Source organism: Dreissena polymorpha, chromosome 5 (assembly GCF_020536995.1).
Source record: "Dreissena polymorpha isolate Duluth1 chromosome 5, UMN_Dpol_1.0, whole genome shotgun sequence".
Taxonomy (NCBI): domain Eukaryota; kingdom Metazoa; phylum Mollusca; class Bivalvia; order Myida; family Dreissenidae; genus Dreissena; species Dreissena polymorpha.
Window position 1 is genome coordinate 102,825,095 of NC_068359.1, and position 17,874 is coordinate 102,842,968.

At 36.5% G+C, this 17,874-nt stretch overlaps 1 protein-coding gene across 1 annotated transcript in view; it reads left to right on the plus strand.

Moving 5' to 3' along the window:
• LOC127832647 (DNA polymerase epsilon subunit 2-like) overlaps positions 1–17,874 on the plus strand; it is an 87,241-nt gene that overhangs the window by 68,062 nt on the left and 1,305 nt on the right. Inside the window, exon 14 of the mRNA XM_052358249.1 lies at positions 5,642–5,818. Within this exon, the coding sequence (XP_052214209.1) occupies positions 5,642–5,818 (177 nt within the window). The remainder of the gene's footprint in view (positions 1–5,641; positions 5,819–17,874) is intronic.

The window sequence follows — 17,874 nt, forward strand, 5'->3', positions numbered from 1 at the left end:
TTCCGAAACTTACATTTAAGATATGACAAATTATGTTAAAAGTTTTAGGTGTACAGAAGAGATTTCCTGAACACTAATATAATTATGATTATTAGTCTCCTACCGGTAAAACTGGAGGGGACTTATGGTTTGTGCTCTGTCAGTCTGTCACACTTTCCTGGATACTGTGATAACTTTAAAAGTTCTTCATATTTTTTCATGAAACTTCAAACATGGACAGATGGCAATATGGAGATTATGCACGTCATTTCATTTTGTTCCTACGTCAATAAGGTTGCTATGGCAGCAAATAGACTATAAATATTGCTGATAATGGTGGATCCTGCAATTACTTTAAAAATTCTCCATATTTTTTCATGAAACTTGAAATATGGATAGATGGCAATATGGAGATTATGCACGTCATTTCATTTTGTTCCAACGTCAAGAATTCTGGTTGCTATGGCAACAAATTACTAGAAATATTGCTGAAAATGATTGATTTTCCCTGGTAGGGGACTTAAATTGCTTGGCAATAGCAGTGATAATTTTAGAAATCAAAAGTATGAGTCCCAGGGATTCATAGGTTTTAAATCTATAGGTCCCAGAGAAAAAGTATGGGTCCCATCTACATGTATGAGCAGAAGAAAAAACATAGTGGATCAGGGTATTTCAACTTTTTAATGACATCACATGGCTATCTAGTCGCAATTAAACAGGAAACTTTAAAAGGCAACCCAACAGTTTTATGACTAGATTATTTTCAAGACTTAAACAGGCCATTGCACATCACATTCACGCATGTGTATTGCGACAAACAATAACCCCACTTGACCATTATAATAGATGAGCAGTTTTACGTCAATACTGACATATCTAAACAACTGTAGCCATTAAAATGCAGCGTAATAAACATAAAAAATTTCCACTTAAAACAAAGCACTATGAGTTTTTATTCATCTTTCAAATTAAAAGCCAATGCTTTCCCGAGGAAGAATTACATGATTTATTATTTTCGCATGTTTTACATGAAATGCACGAGGACTGTTAATTAGTTGCTAGAAAATTACAAAATTGTCCATACCATAATGACGCTTCCTATTGTTGAATACAAAATTAATCTTTCCAATGACCCGGATTATTGTTTACGCAATAGTAAACTGGTAGCAATTTTTTCGTCAATTTGCAAGTTTTTTGGTCTTAAATTATTTTTTCTCCGTTGGCGAAATATTTTTCAGTATCATAATTTATACACTTTCAGGATTGTGCATCCGCGGGATGCATATCAAGCAAATGTTTGCGTCCCCTGCGATTTCTATGCGTACAGGACGCAGGACCCAGACCTAAAATTATCCCTTAATAGTCTTGTTTGATTATTGTTTTTTTATGGTACCACAACACTCAACAATCATGTCAATAATCAACTTGTTTAGTTGATATATTTCATATTGTTTATGTTCAGAATCTTGTTAAGTGGGAAATTGTTGGAAATTCTGTTGTCAGTTTAACAGTGATGCAATCATTTGTCATTCACTTTTGAAGGATTACAAGTAAGAGTTCAGAATGATTCTTCTGCAAAACATGAAATTGGTCCTGTATACAAAACAGACTTGGGTAATCTGGCAATAAGGCCATCCACATAATTAACTCTTTCAGTGCTGGAACCGAATTTTGAAGCCCTTTGCAAACAGTTTGGATCCAGATGAGACGCCACAGAACATGGTGTCTCATCAGGATCCAAACTGTTTGCTATTCTGATAGTATTCTTTGAATTTTTTTTTAAGAAAATGCTTATTTAAGAAATTCAGCAGACCACATTTTAGCAGACGACAAATTTCCCAGCATTAAAAGGGTTAACTCTAATAGGTCATGTTCTTCAGTGTTCTCATGAAGAATCTGCAGCAGGCGATTTTACCGGTTACATTCTATCTAGATGCCGGCTACTTTCCCCAAAATATCAATTTAAATGGTGCATATACACCAGTTGTATTGCATAGTCGCCGGCTACTTTGAATATATAACTGGCTTCAGAATTTTTTCTGGAGAACACTGGTTCTTATCTAATTTGGTCAATTTAAGAGTGCACTGGAAGCAGTATCATAAATACAAATTGAGAAAAAGCCCACCCACCCCCCACATTTTTTTTTCTCTTCATGAATGATACAGGATATTAGTCAAATCTGGTTTGTTTTAATGTTCTTTTGTTAGATACCGGTAATGCCTATTTGCATGGTGACACCCATGCATTTGTGTGTAAAATTTCACAAACAGATGACTTCAGTCGCTGTCCAGCAAGGATTTGAAAAGGGCAGGGGGGGGGCTTTTTGTCATAAGGGCACTTCCAACACGACGCAGAATTTTGTCAAAAGGGCGGTCGTATCTCGAATGGTCTCTGTTGCATATTAATTTTGAGCGAAGCTGTTTTCGGAGAAAACCCGAGCTACTGTGAAACCATTATTAATCGTCAGGCATTAATTTTCATAAATTTCGCCAGTCGACCGATCGGCGAATTTAAGATCCTAACGAACAATCATGCTCTATGTTTGAACAAAAACAAACACTAAGTTGAACAATATTAAAACTTTACCGTAGACATGAGGCATTAAATTTCAAAATAATCCATGCACACATTCACTGCTGTTTCGTAATTAAGATTAATCCGGTTTTGACACAAAGGGATGTAGATTACACAAGGTACTTAACTGACACGTGACACTTCTTAAAAACGCGTGCACAGTACAGCTGTATCGAATGCGTTGACCTCGTTTATGTAGAATGGTAATGAATTCGCGCTAATTGTTTATAACTGTATTACCCATTAGGTGCATTGTGTTTTTCAGGGGTGTTGCATATTAGCCATCACGCAGCGAATGCCGATGAAAGACAATAAACCAAACGCAAAGATGACGATGTGTGATCAACATGCGTATTTATCACAAATTAATAAAGAATATTTTAATTGTTGTTTGATTGTTTGCGTTTAGCTACACTTATTACTATTTTATATGTATCGATTTATTTATTTTTAAATTAGTGACATTATTGATTTATATACCGGTAGTTTACTTTTTAATAACACACACACACATAGAGTTTATAATTTTAATGTTGATATCAGAATAAAAAAGCAATTTATTTGAAAAAAAAACACTTAACAAACTGGAACCTCTTTCGTATAACACAAACAGTTTTAAAACGGTATTGACAGCATTTTAATAACAATCATACCAACTAGAACACAAACCCAAGAAAATAAACAAAAGTGACTAGTTTGATTTGCTTGCAAAAAAGACTTCATTTCATTCAGAGAGCAAAAAAAACGGAAACAACATTGTTTCATCGACACAACATGGACAATTTTTTTTTAAATCAGCCCAGCTTTAAGACTAATTGGCAATTGGCTTCGTTGTTACAAACACTCGTTAACGGTTATTCGATCCCACTTGTCCGGTAATCATAACAATGAACGTGTGAATGGCATACATTAAGAGGGTCCATTACTGTCCTTTGATAACAAAAGACTAGTTAATTGGCATGTGACAAACAGGCCCCACCTCCTGCAGTGATTCTCAAGTGTGTTCCCGCATTCGTACCACGATTTTTCGCAAATGCGATAGATCGCGAATATGTATTACACACAAATCGGATAGTGACTGACGCATTTTTTAAAAATTCAAAATCAGAAATCGGCGAATTTAAGTGCTGAAGAAATCGTCATTTTTATAAAAATGACGAAATTTTGTGCTGTCGAAAATAAATGGTTTCACAGTATTGTCATAGCCAGCTCGTCCGACGTCCTTCGTCCGCCATAGACGTCTTGCTAAAACCTTATCATTGGCTCTAAAATCAAAGTGCTTCCACCTACAACTTTGAAACTTCATATGTAGATGCACCTTAATGAGTTCTACACGCCACACCCATTGTTGGGTCACTAGGTCAAAGGTCAAGGTCACTGTGACCTCTAATATCAAACTTTAACATAGGCTCTAAAATCAAAGTGCTTCTACCTACAACTTTGAAACATCATTATGTAGTGGCACCTTGATGAGTTCTACATGCCACACCCATTTTTGGGTCACAAGGTCAAAGGTCAAGGTCACTGACCTCTAATATAAAACTTTAACAAAAACATTAACATTGCCTCTAAAATCAAAGTGCTTCCACCTACAACTTTGAAACTTAATATGTAGATGCACCTTGATGAGTTCTACACGCCACACCCATTTTGGGTCACTAGGTCAAAGGTCAAGGTCACTGTGACCTCTAAAAAAAAAAATCTGACAAGCTTTCGCAGCCGAGCGTGGCACCCGTAATGTGGTGCTCTTGTTTTGTTAGTAATAATTAATAATTATTAGAATATATTATTATACCCCCACAAATGAAGTTAGGAGTTAGCTTGTCTGTCTGTCGGTCGGGCCGTAATAAGTGTCCGCTCTCTATTTCAAGTTGTTTTCATCCAATCTTCACCAAACTTGGCCAGATGTTGTATCTAGATGATTTCTAGGTCAAGTTCGAATATGGGTCATGCCGGGTCAAAAAGTAGGTCACAGGGTCACTTAGTGCCTTTTAAACATTGAGCATGGTGTCCGCTCTCTTATTCAAGTATAGCTTTCATCAGAGCTTCACCAAACTTGGTCAGAAGTTGTATCTAGATGATGTGTAGGTCAAGTTCAAACATGGGCCATGCCGGATTAAAAACCAGGTCACAGGGTCACTTAGTGCCTTTAAGCATTTTGTCTGCTGTTTTCTGTAAAGACAACATTTAAAATATTCTGTGTCAATGCGGCATGTGAGTATTTGTCACGTCTGTGACAAAGCTCTAGTTTCCATTATTATTAAACCATGCAAATAAAATGTCTACAATGAGGAATAAATTAATAACAATTTAATAAGAGATTTATAAATTATAATATGTCTTTGAAAAAAATCATAAATATTTTATTTATTTTTTTGGTATTTTTTTGATAACTGATGACAGAAATAATTCGATTTACGATGTGAATCTTAATATGATTTTAGTTTAGATTCGTTCATACGACACAAAGACACTATTTTGTTTTACGGATCATTTCGGCTTAGAGGACTCACCAGTCATGTAAAATATCGAATATAATATATTTTTTTATTAACAACTGGAAGCAAGATGAGTTGCAGATAATTGGTCAGTAACCATATTTTAACTAACTCTTTTGACCTGCTAATTCTTTTAAGCTCAATTCAACAGTGAAAAATGCCCATAATATCACTTTAATGTATTTTAGTTCATACAAACTGTAATATTCATTTATTTAAGTTCACAAAGATCATAATATTCATGTTCTTCAGTTCAGAAAGACTGTGATATTCCTGTATATCAGTTCACAAAGACTTTGATATTCCTGTATTTCAGTTCACAAATATCCTACTATTTCTGTTTTTCAGTTCACAAAGACTGTGATATATGTGTACAACAGTTCACAAAGACTGTGATATTCTTGTATTTTAGTTCACAAATACTGTGATATTCCCATATTTTAGTTCAAAGAGACTGTGATATTCATGCATTTTAGTTCACAAAGTCTATGATGTTCATTTATTTCAGTTCACACAGACAGTTCCTGTATTATAGATCACAAAGATGCTGATATTCGTTCTTAATGACTGTGATATTCCTGTATTTCAGTTCACAAAGACAGTGATATGTCAAGGCCACCTCACGCCCCTCCCCCTGCATGTGTCTCCAGTTTACTGGCCCTATGACAACGGCCTCTACTTGTACCCCTTGCCGGACCTCGTCATCTGTGCCGACAAGCATGACCCCTTCCACAGCACCTCCGTTGATTGTACAGTAATAAACCCGGTAGGGATATTTTGTTTGTTTGGATATTGTGTCAGTTGCCATGGTATCTCAGTTAATCAACTGACACTTTTTGATGTAAGATTGTTTACAAATACTAGGTTCACATACTTATACCAGTAACTGACAACTGCCTTAATTGAGTCAGAGGTTGAGGAAAAATGGCCTTAGTGAAGTCACTAGATTAGCTTGTCCTAAAAAAGCTATTAGGCCGACCTGGGAATCCAGCCCGCCATCCTGGGCTTTGTATCGCAGCACTCCTACCAGTGATCTAGCCCTGGAAGTCAGAATCTTTAAATAGTCCTGGACATGGAGGTGTTTCCTTTTTATGCCCCCAGATCAAATGATCGGGGATATATTGTTTTTGGCCTGTCTGTCTGTCATTGTATGTGTCTGTCATTGTATGTGTTTGTCCCAAAACTTTAACCTTGGTCATAACTTTTGCAATATTGAAGATAGCAACTTGACATTTGGCATGCATGTGTATCTCATGGAGCTGCATATTTTGAGTGGTGAAAGGTCAAGGTCATCCTTCAAGGTCAAAGGTCAAATATATGGCTTCAAAGCACAGTGGGGGCATTGTGTTTCACAAACACAGCTCTTGTTTTACTCTACACTTCATTGAATAGTTAGATAAATATAACTTACCAATTCATTTACATCTGCATAATAATACTGGTGAACAATTAAGTGTTATCCTGGCCATGCCAACATCAAGCACAGTAATTATACCCCCATAACCATTGGTAATGGGGACTATATAGGAGTCACTTTGTCGGTCTGTCGGTCGGTCTGTTAGACGGTCTGTCTGTCCCGAAAATTTCATCCAATCTTCACCAAACTTGGTCAGAAGTTGTGTCTAGATGATGTGTAGGTCAAGTTTGAATATGGGTCATGTCGGGTCAAAAACTAGGTCACGGGGTCACTTAGTGGGTTTTAAACCGAAAGTTTGTCGAGACCATAACTATGTCATTTATGGTTAGATTTTTTAATGAGTTGGTTCATTTGTTCACCATCATGGGACGGTGTGTCATGCGAAAGAAGTACGTCAATATCTCCAAGGTCAAGGTCACACTTGGAGTTCAAAGGTTGAAATACTTGTCCGGACCATAACTATGTCATTTATCGTTAGATTTTAAAATGACTTGGTACACTTGTTCACCATAATTGGACAAAGCTCTAGTTTTATCTGTTTTAAATAGATGGAAGTTTTTATGCAAAAAATAAATCAGCCAAAGATTTATGAACAATTGCAAAGTATTTAAAAAATGTACTATAAGTTGATCCTATCAAAGTAGGTTCATGTACAATTTTATGTGTGCCCTTAAAATGGTTTAGTCATATCTGGACCTTCTTTGGAAAATAAGAACCCCCCCAAAGTGTTGTAGGCCCAATTAAACTAAATTAATACTGTTACGTGCAGAAAATTGATTCATTTTGTAAGGTTTTGAAATTGACAAGTTTACAAATATTCCTGTAATTGCCCTAAGCAGTATAATTATAAGCCTATTGAATGCTATTCAATTGGTGACAATTTTTTTTTTTTTTTAAATGGTGGTACCCATATCGGTTTCATAATAAGTGTAGCATTTTGGGGTTGGTGGGCACAACTATAAGTGTCTTCCTAGGATCATTATTATATGCGGAAACCTTTTGATGAATCTTTAAATTATCTTTGATTGATTTGATTATTGTAAAGGGAATTAGTAGCAGTGAGAATTGATTTATCAAACATAGACGCGAATTTGATGTATTATTTTCAAAGACATCTGGACTTGAAATATTGGGAAAAGTATCGGTGAACTAATAGAAAACTTGGATAATTTATTGATTGAAGTTGAACTTAACTGTTATCTATATTATAATAAAATTGTGTAACTCAAAGTTAAATTGAGTGCGAGATTGAAAAAAAAACACATGATAGATGAGAAAACCAGTAAAAAGTATAAAACAAGCATAATATTATCTCATCATTTAAAAAAAAGACGTTGTATTAATTAAATTGAAGTATTAATTTTTATGAGAAAAACTGGCTTCTGTTCTGTAAAGTTTAAGTTTGCTTCTTTACGAAAGACAATCAAAGAAGAAAACTAAGAAAATAAACAGTATTCAATATTCATACCATGAGCACGAAAATGTCCGCCCAGGTGAAGAAAGAACCAAAGGAAATCAACCTTGTTACGTCGTCAATGATGCTGGTGAATAACCCCGTGTCGGAAAATGCCTCGGGTTACTATGGGGATCAGACTGCCACTTGCAGCATTGCCAAAGGCTCAACCTCGAGTCCTGATTTGTATCAAGGTTATGGATATGAAAACTACCCCAGCACAATGGGACCATTTTTTTATGGGACATACCATCCGTATTCCTACGCAAGTTCGCTTGACCGTGTCATTACGACTTCGAATAGGAATTGCTCGTGCGAAATAAAGCCTCCACAGCAGTCATTTCTTCATCAGATTCTCACTGGAAAGGGTTACAAAAACGATAAGTTGGGTGTTTTGAATCGGCCAATCATAAAGCAGGAAAGAGATTTTGGGGATTATGGGTACTGCTATGGTAACGGATACCCATACAGCTATGGTTACCATGTGTACCATTGATTAACTTGGACATTTTGGACATTCATTGTTGTTTTTACAAAGTAAGTTGATGCTAGTTTTTTTTTATTGCAGTGTTTTTTGTTTGGATTCCTACATTAAAAATTTATTGAATAATGAATAAAAAATGAAAAATGAATGTATTATAAGGAGTTGATTATTCCATAATAAAATTACTGTATTTATCGTATTAAACCCTTCCTCCCTTATAAACATGCTTCCTTTACTAATTAAATTCATGGTTTAATAAAATGTCCCCCACCCCCTTACACATTTTTCGTAGCCTGTAGTTTCAGTTATAAATGTAAAATCGATATTAAGAAATGTTCTCAACACAAAACATATTAAATGTGGATCCAATATGGCTCAGGTAAAATGCAGACATTTTGCAGTAATAAATATGGCCTAATATAATTGAAAATCGTCTTTCAATTCTCATTAAAAAAAAAAAAAAAATGCTATTTATGATTATGCAGTACTGTGACAATGTAATGGCTTGTGCTATGTTAAGATGATAATTTTTAATAGAACTATCTAATTAGGGGCTATTTAATCCTAAGTACTCTGGTTAAAAATTGTTGCCTCAGCTTTTTATGTCCCCCACTATAGTAGTGGGGGACATATTGTTTTTGCCCTGTCTGTCTGTTGGTCCGTTGGTCTGTTGGTCTGTTTGCGCCAACTTTAACATTTTGCAATAACTTTTGCTATATATAAGATAGCAACTTCATATTTGGCATGCATATGTATCTCATAAAGCTACACATTTTGAGTGGTGAAAGGTCAAGGTCAAGGTCATCCTTCAAGGTCAGAGGTCAAATATATGTGGCCAAAATCGCTTATTGTATGAATACTTTTGCAATATTGAAGATAGCAACTTGATATTTGGCATGCATGTGTATCTCATGGAGCTGCACATTTTGAGTGGTGAAAGGTCAAGATCAAGGTCATCCTTCAAAGTCAGAGGTCAAATATATGTGGCCAAAATCGCTTATTTTATAAATACTTTTGCAAAATTAAAGATAGCAACTTGATATTTGGCATGCATGTGCATCTCATGGAGCTGCACATTTTGAGTGGTGAAAGGTCAAGGTCAATGTCATCCTTCAAGGTCAGAGGTCAAATATATGTGGCCCAAATCGCTTATTTTATGAATTCTTTTGCAATATTGAAGATAGCAACTTGATATTTAGCATGCATGTGTATCTCATGGAGCTGCACATTTTGAGTAGTGAAAGGTCAAGGTCATCCTTCACAAGGTCAAGGTCATCCTTCAAGGTCAAACATCATATAGGGGGACATTGTGTTTCACAAACGCATCTTGTTTATAACATATGAAAAGAATATTGTACAATCTTGCTTTTACAGGGATTCACACAATACTGTTGTTGCAGAGCAATTTAATTGTAAGCACATCACTTTTGAAAGTTCAATATTCATCTACACCAGTCTGATTTCATATTTTCACTTTTTTCTTTCCATAATTTATTCACTGTGATATTATAGACTGTTGCTACCTCGTTTACACCACCGGTTTACCCTCTATGACCTAGGTATGTCTACAACATCACTTTCAGCTTGCAATATAAATATAGGTTGTATTATTTATTATTATAGAAAAACAAAATAGCATCTAATAAGACATTAAGGTATTAAGGTTAATTTTTTCTTCATCACTAGTGTCATTGCCCCAAAAAGGGCTTTATAAAGATAATTATCAGCATTTTGACCTATTCCTCTTAGTATTTTAGCGCAGGTTTTATTAATATAAAATGAGTATTGTTCAACCTGCTAAATGCAGGGGCATTTACTTGAGACAAATGCAGGGTCATTTAATTGATCAAAATGGACGCTAATTTAATTGAGCCAAATGCAGGGTCATTTAATTGATCCAAATGGAGGGTCATTTAATTGAGCCAAAAGCAGGGTTATTTAATTGAGCCAATTGGAGGGTCATTTAATTGATCCAAATGGAGGGTTATTTAATTGAGCCAATTGGAGGGTCATTTAATTGAGCCAATAGCAAGGTCATTTAATTGATCCAAATGGAGATTTATTTAATTGAGCCAATTGGAGGGTCATTTAATTGAGCCAAAAGCAAGGTCATTTAATTGAGCCAAATGCAGGGTCATTTAATTGAGCCAAATGCTTGGTCATTAAATTGAGCAAAATACAGTGGCATTTAATTGAGCCAAATGCAAGGGCGTGTAAATAAAGTATTGAGCGAAATGCAGGACATTTAATTGGGCCAAATGCAGGAGCATTTTATTCAATCAAATGCAGAAAAATTCATTTGAGCAGAAGGGAGAGTCATTTCATAGAGCCAAATGCAGGGGAACTTGTGTCCTTCAAACACATGTCTAGTTATTATTATCTTATTACATGTAATTAATTAAGCCTCCCCCAAAATTTTTGAGGGGAGCATATAGTCGCCGCTTCGTCTGTCCGTCTGTGTGTGTGTGTCCATCCGTGCACAATTTTTGTCCGGGCTATTTCTCAGCAACTAATGACCGGAATTCAATTCAACTTTATGGGAAGCTTCACTACCAAGAGGAGATGTGCATTTTATCAGCCGGTTCTGGTTGGATGATTATTCACAGAGTTATGGCCCTTTGAAATTTTCTATAAACTGTACATATAGTGCAATTCTTGTTCCCCCAACTACTGACTGGAGTTCAATGAAGCTTTATGGGATGCTTAAATACCTTGAGGAGATGCGCATCTTATTTGTGGGTTCTGGTTAGATGATTTATTGAGAGAGTTATGGCCCTTTGAAATTTTTAAGTTACTAAACCATCCATCGTATTATTTTGTCCAAAGTTATGCCCCTCAAGACGTTTCCTTTTATTTGAATATATAATTCAATACTGTGACAAAAAAAAACTTTGGGGAGCATCACCCATCTCCAACAGTTTCTTGTTTAACAAGCAGTTTTTAGCTCACCTGAGCACAACGTGCTCATGGTGAGCTTTTGTGATCGCCTTTTGTGCGTCATCCATCGTGCGTCGTCAACATTTTGCCTTGTGAACTCTCTAGAGGCCACATTTATTGTCTGATCTTCATGAAATTTGGTCAGAACATTTGTCCCATTGATACCTCGACTGAGTTTGAAAGTGATTCATGCTGGGTCAAAAACTAGGTCACTTGGTCCAAAAAAAGAAAAACCTTGTGAACACTGTAGAAGTCACATTTGATGCCCAATCTTCATGTAACTTTGTCAAAATGTTTGTCTAAATGATATGTTGGTTGAGTTAAAAAATGGTTCCGGTCTGTTGAAAAACATGGTCACCAGGGGGCGGGGCAGTATTCCTTATATGGCTATTGAGAAACCTTGTGAACACTCTAGAAGTCACAATTTTATGCCCAATCATCATGAAACTTGGTCTAAACATTGGTTTCATGGATATCTCGGATGAGTTTGAAAATGGTCCTGATCGGTGAAAAAACATGGCCGCCAGCGGGCGGAGCAGTTTTCCGTATATGGCTATAGTAAAACCTTGTTAACACTCTAGAGGCCACATTTATTGTCCAATCTTCATGAAATTTGGTCAGAAGATTGGTCTGTATGATATCTTGGATGAGTTAGAAAATGGTTATGTTTGCTTGAAAAACATGGCTGCCAAGGGGCGGGGCATTTTTCCTTATATGGCTATATATGGCTATAGTAAAACCTTGTGAACACTCTAGAGGCCACATTTATTGTCCAATCTTCATGAAATTTGGTCAGAAGATTGGTCTCAATGATATCTTGGATGAGTTCGAAAATTTATTTTTTGATCTTCATGAAACTTGGTCAGAAGATTTGTTCTAATGATATCTTGGATGAGTTCGAAAATGGTTTCGGTTGCCTAAAAAATATGGCCACCAGGGGGCGGGGCATTTTTCCTATTATTTGGCTATATATCATGCTTTAGTAAAACCTTGTTAACACTCTAGAGGCCACATTTATTGTCCAATCATCATGAAACTTTGTCAGATGATTTGTCCCAATGATATCTTGGATGAGTTCGAAAATGGTTTCTGTTGCTTTTAAAAAATATGGCCACCAGGGGACGGGGCATTTTTCCTAATATGGCTATATATCGTGCTTTAGTAAAACCTTGATTACACTCTAGAGGTCACATTTATTGTCGGATCATCATGAAACTTGGTCAGATGATTTGTCCCAATGATATCTTGGATGAGTTTGAAAATGGTTCCGGTTGGTGGAAAAACATGGCCGCCAAGGGGGCGTGGCATTTTTCATTATATAGCTATAGTTAAAGTTAAATCTTGTTAAGGGGTGTTGCTGCAGTTTTGCTGATTTTTTTCCACCAAATAGATTTTGTTAAAAATTTATATTCAAGTACTATATACAAATACTATATGAAAAATGAAATAAAAATATAGGGCCACCGGCCATGTTTTGATTTTATTCACCATTTTATAACATGTACTTTTTCATTTAAACTGGAAAATCTCTAATTGCCTCAAACCAATTAATAACCTATGAAATAGACAACATATAGATATTATATAAGCTGAGATACATAAAATACCATTTAATTAAACAACACAATGCCCAAAACATGGAGAACACAAGTTACATTTAAAAAAATAATATTTTTTTAAATTTTTATGTCACCCGAAAAAACATCAATTTTTTACTATTTTTAACACCAAAATGTAATTTAAAAAAATTCTGTCAAATAGAATTCTGCAAAACTGCTCAGATATGTTCATCTACGTGTTGTCATCATAAAACACAAATAAAAAAGGGGGTCACCGCTATTTTAACCTAGATTTTTGGTTTTAACTATCCCTACCGTCTACGTCAAATTTTATAAAAATACATCAATTAGGCAATACCCAAGTACTGGTACATAGAAATATGCATAAACATTAGAAATTGTTTACAATCTTAACTGGGTTCACAACAGTTTACAAAAAGACATTATTTAAAAAACAATATTTAATCACAAACATAATACCATACAGTATCAAACTCGACCTTAATAATTAATAACTTACATGTACTTGTTCACAGATTTCGGCTTGTTTTGGAGTTTGTGATTAAATGCTTTAAATTGATAAATTTAAACGACATGACTAAAAAGCTCCAGTATAAAACAAGAATGAAATTAAAGAAGTAAAAAACAAGTTAACCCCACCTGGGATCGAACCACTGACAATTGAATTATGAACCAACTCGGTCATTTCTGATGATACTGATAACAAAAATATTGAGTTGTGATAATAGCATCATCGGTGTTGCTATAAAAATATTCTCGGTTAAATAAACTGCCGCAACACCCCTTAACACTCTAGAAGCCATATTTATTGTACGATCATCATGAAACTTTGTCAGAAGATTTGTCCCAATGACATTTTGGACAAGTTCGAAAATGGTTCCAGTTGCTTGAAAAACATGGCCACCAGTGGGCGGGACATTTTTCCTTATATGGACTTATGAATCTTCATGAAACTTTGTCAGTATATTTGTTTAAATGATATCTTGGATGTGTATGAAATTTTTTCTAGTATGTTGAAAAACGTGGCTGCCAGGGTGTTCACTAGTCATGAAAGTTGGTAAGAACATTTTGATCTAATGACATCTTGGGATGCACAGAACAGGTCAGTTCCTTTGAATCTCAGGTGAGCGACTTAGGGCCTTTCAGGCCCTCTTGTTATGGACTTATCATCCACCATCAGTCTTACATGATGCTTAATGTATATTACTGTTGTCAGTGGTGTTAGAGATTATATGCATATAAGCCAGAGAAAAAAAATCTTCCAGCCTTTTTCTAACTTTCTTAATATGGTCTTTTTGTGCTTTTTTTGCTCGAATATGCTAATAAGGTCACTGTTTTATCCTTTTTAAATTGGACAGTTTTTACTATTGTTAAAAGCTTTTGTAAAAACTTAAAAGTGTTCCTATAAAAAAAATTCCTTTCGTGTTTCCTAAAGTTAAAACTGAGTCTTTTATTTCATTGAATTTAATGCACTAAATTTCCCAAATTGCTACTTTATTTGTTGATGACAAAGTTAGATAAAGCTTTTGACTGAATAAATGTTCGGCAGTAATTTAAGAACTTTTAGCCGCAGATCAGATCATGTTGTTAAAGAAATTAAAACCATGAATAAATGTAAAAAAATAATGACTTTAATTTAAAAGAAAGTATATGATTACACACATTGCCCTGAATTCAATAGAAAGTATACGATTAATGATGGCATTTGAATGTGACATAAATCATACAAACAGCATAAGTTTATCTGTTGATAGATCTAAGTACAAATTATTGACGCTTTTCAATCATAATTGGACTAAACTCTGTTTCAACTTGTTAACACGGCATTGGTGGCGCATACAGAATCAAAGGCCAGTGTAAAGCTCTTGAACCCAGACTGTTTGATGATAGGTGGAGTTTCATAGTGAGCTGGTTTCAAGTTTCAAACAACCTTCTGTGTCACTGGGGTATTTCATGCTAAACAAATGTGCTTTTCTCTGAGAAAATTGGGTTTAATGCATGTCGCAAATTGTCGTACCAGATTAGCCTGTGAAGTCTGCACAGGCTTATCAGGTACGACACTTTTGGCCTAAACTGTATTTTCTTTAAGAAGAGACTTTATATATAAGAAACAAAAAATTCCATTAAATCCGAAAGTGTCATCCCTTATTAGCCAGTAGAGACTGTACAGACTAATCTGAGATGACACTATGCACATGCAATAAGCTCCATCAGACTACTCTGGGATGACACTATGCACATGCAATAAGCTCCATCAGACTACTCTGGGATGACACTATGCACATGCAATAAGCTCCATCAGACTACTCTGGGATGACACTATGCACATGCAATAAGCTCCATCAGACTACTCTGGGATGACACTATGCACATGCAATAAGCTCCATCAGACTACTCTGGGATGACACTATGCACATGCAATAAGCTCCATCAGACTACTCTGGGATGACACTATGCACATGCAATAAGCTCCATCAGACTACTCTGGGATGACACTATGCACATGCAATAAGCTCCATCAGACTACTCTGGGATGACACTATGCACATGCAATAAGCTCCATCAGACTACTCTGGGATGACACTATGCACATGCAATAAGCTCCATCAGACTACTCTGGGATGACACTATGCACATGCAATAAGCTCCATCAGACTACTCTGGGATGACACTATGCACATGCAATAAGCTCCATCAGACTACTCTGGGATGACACTATGCACATGCAATAAGCTCCATCAGACTACTCTGGGATGACACTATGCACATGCAATAAGCTCCATTTTTCCAGAGCAAGACTAAAATGTAGCTTTGGCTTCTTTTGAATCATAAGTAGACTGTATGGCGGTGATTCTTTCATTGCAATTGGTTTGAATTCTTCTTTAGAATATTTCTGCTCATATGTTAATGTTTGATTAACTGGTGTATGGATGATATTTTATACAATTAGTTTATACAAATGAAATTTCAATTTGTATCAACTGTTTGACACGGTATTGGTGGCACATACAGAATCAAAGGCCAGCGTAAGACTCTTCAACCCAGACTGTTTGATGTTTGTTGGAGTTTTGTGGTGGTGTAACAAGAGGTGGTGTTAAAAAAAATTAACTTCCCTACCACTGTGGTATTATATGCATGCCAAACATAATTAGCTTTGGTCTTAGAAAACAGAGCTAAATGTATGTGCGTAGTGTCATCCCAGATTAGCCAGTCATCACAGAGCTAAATGTATGTGCGTAGTGTCATCCCAGATTAACCAGTCCTCACAGAGCTAAATGTATGTGTGTAGTGTCATCCCAGATTAGCCAGTCCTCACAGAGCTAAATGTATGTGCGTAGTGTCATCCCAGATTAACCAGTCCTCACAGAGCTAAATGTATGTGTGTAGTGTCATCCCAGATTAACCAGTCCTCACAGAGCTAAATGTATGTGTGTAGTGTCATCCCAGATTAACCAGTCCTCACAGAGCTAAATGTATGTGCGTAGTGTCATCCCAGATTAGCCAGTCCTCACAGAGCTAAATGTATGTGCGTAGTGTCATCCCAGATTAACCAGTCCTCACAGAGCTAAATGTATGTGCGTAGTGTCATCCCAGATTAACCAGTCCTCACAGAGCTAAATGTATGTGCATAGTGTCATCCCAGATTAGCCAGTCCTCACAGAGCTAAATGTATGTGCGTAGTGTCATCCCAGATTAACCAGTCCTCACAGAGCTAAATGTATGTGCGTAGTGTCATCCCAGATTAGCCAGTCCTCACAGAGCTAAATGTATGTGCGTAGTGTCATCCCAGATTAGCCAGTCATCACAGAGCTAAATGTATGTGTGTAGTGTCATCCCAGATTAACCAGTCCTCACAGAGCTAAATGTATGTGCGTAGTGTCATCCCAGATTAGCCAGTCATCACAGAGCTAAATGTATGTGTGTAGTGTCATCCCAGAATAGCCAGTCCTCACAGAGCTAAGTGTATGTGCGTAGTGTCATCCCAGATTAGCCAGTCCTCACAGAGCTAAATGTATGTGCGTAGTGTCATCCCAGATTAGCCAGTCCTCACAGAGCTAAATGTATGTGCGTAGTGTCATCCCAGATTAACCAGTCCTCACAGAGCTAAATGTATGTGCATAGTGTCATCCCAGATTAACCAGTCCTCACAGAGCTAAATGTATGTGCGTAGTGTCATCCCAGATTAGCCAGTCCACACAGAGCTAAATGTATGTGCATAGTGTCATCCCAGATTAGCCAGTCCTCACAGAGCTAAATGTATGTGCGTAGTGTCATCCCAGATTAACCAGTCCTCACAGAGCTAAATGTATGTGCGTAGTGTCATCCCAGATTAACCAGTCCTCACAGAGCTAAATGTATGTGCGTAGTGTCATCCCAGATTAACCAGTCCTCACAGAGCTAAATGTATGTGCATAGTGTCATCCCAGATTAACCAGTCCTCACAGAGCTAAATGTATGTGCGTAGTGTCATCCCAGATTAGCCAGTCCACACAGAGCTAAATGTATGTGCGTAGTGTCATCCCAGATTAACCAGTCCTCACAGAGCTAAATGTATGTGCGTAGTGTCATCCCAGATTAGCCGGTCCTCACAGAGCTAAATGTATGTGCGTAGTGTCATCCCAGATTAGCCAGTCCTCACAGAGCTAAGTGTATGTGCGTAGTGTCATCCCAGATTAGCCAGTCCTCACAGAGCTAAATGTATGTGCGTAGTGTCATCCCAGATTAGCCAGTCCTCACAGAGCTAAATGTATGTGCGTAGTGTCATCCCAGATTAGCCAGTCCTCACAGGCTTATCTGGGATGCCACTTACCCCTGAACTGGATTTTTGTTAAGAAAATAGAAGAAACTTCATTTAAACAAATAGTTGCATTTTATATTATTGTTTAAATTTTAAATCAAAAGCCTGTCTGGTGCATTGTTAGAGAATCTAGGGGTCCCAGGTTTGAGTCCA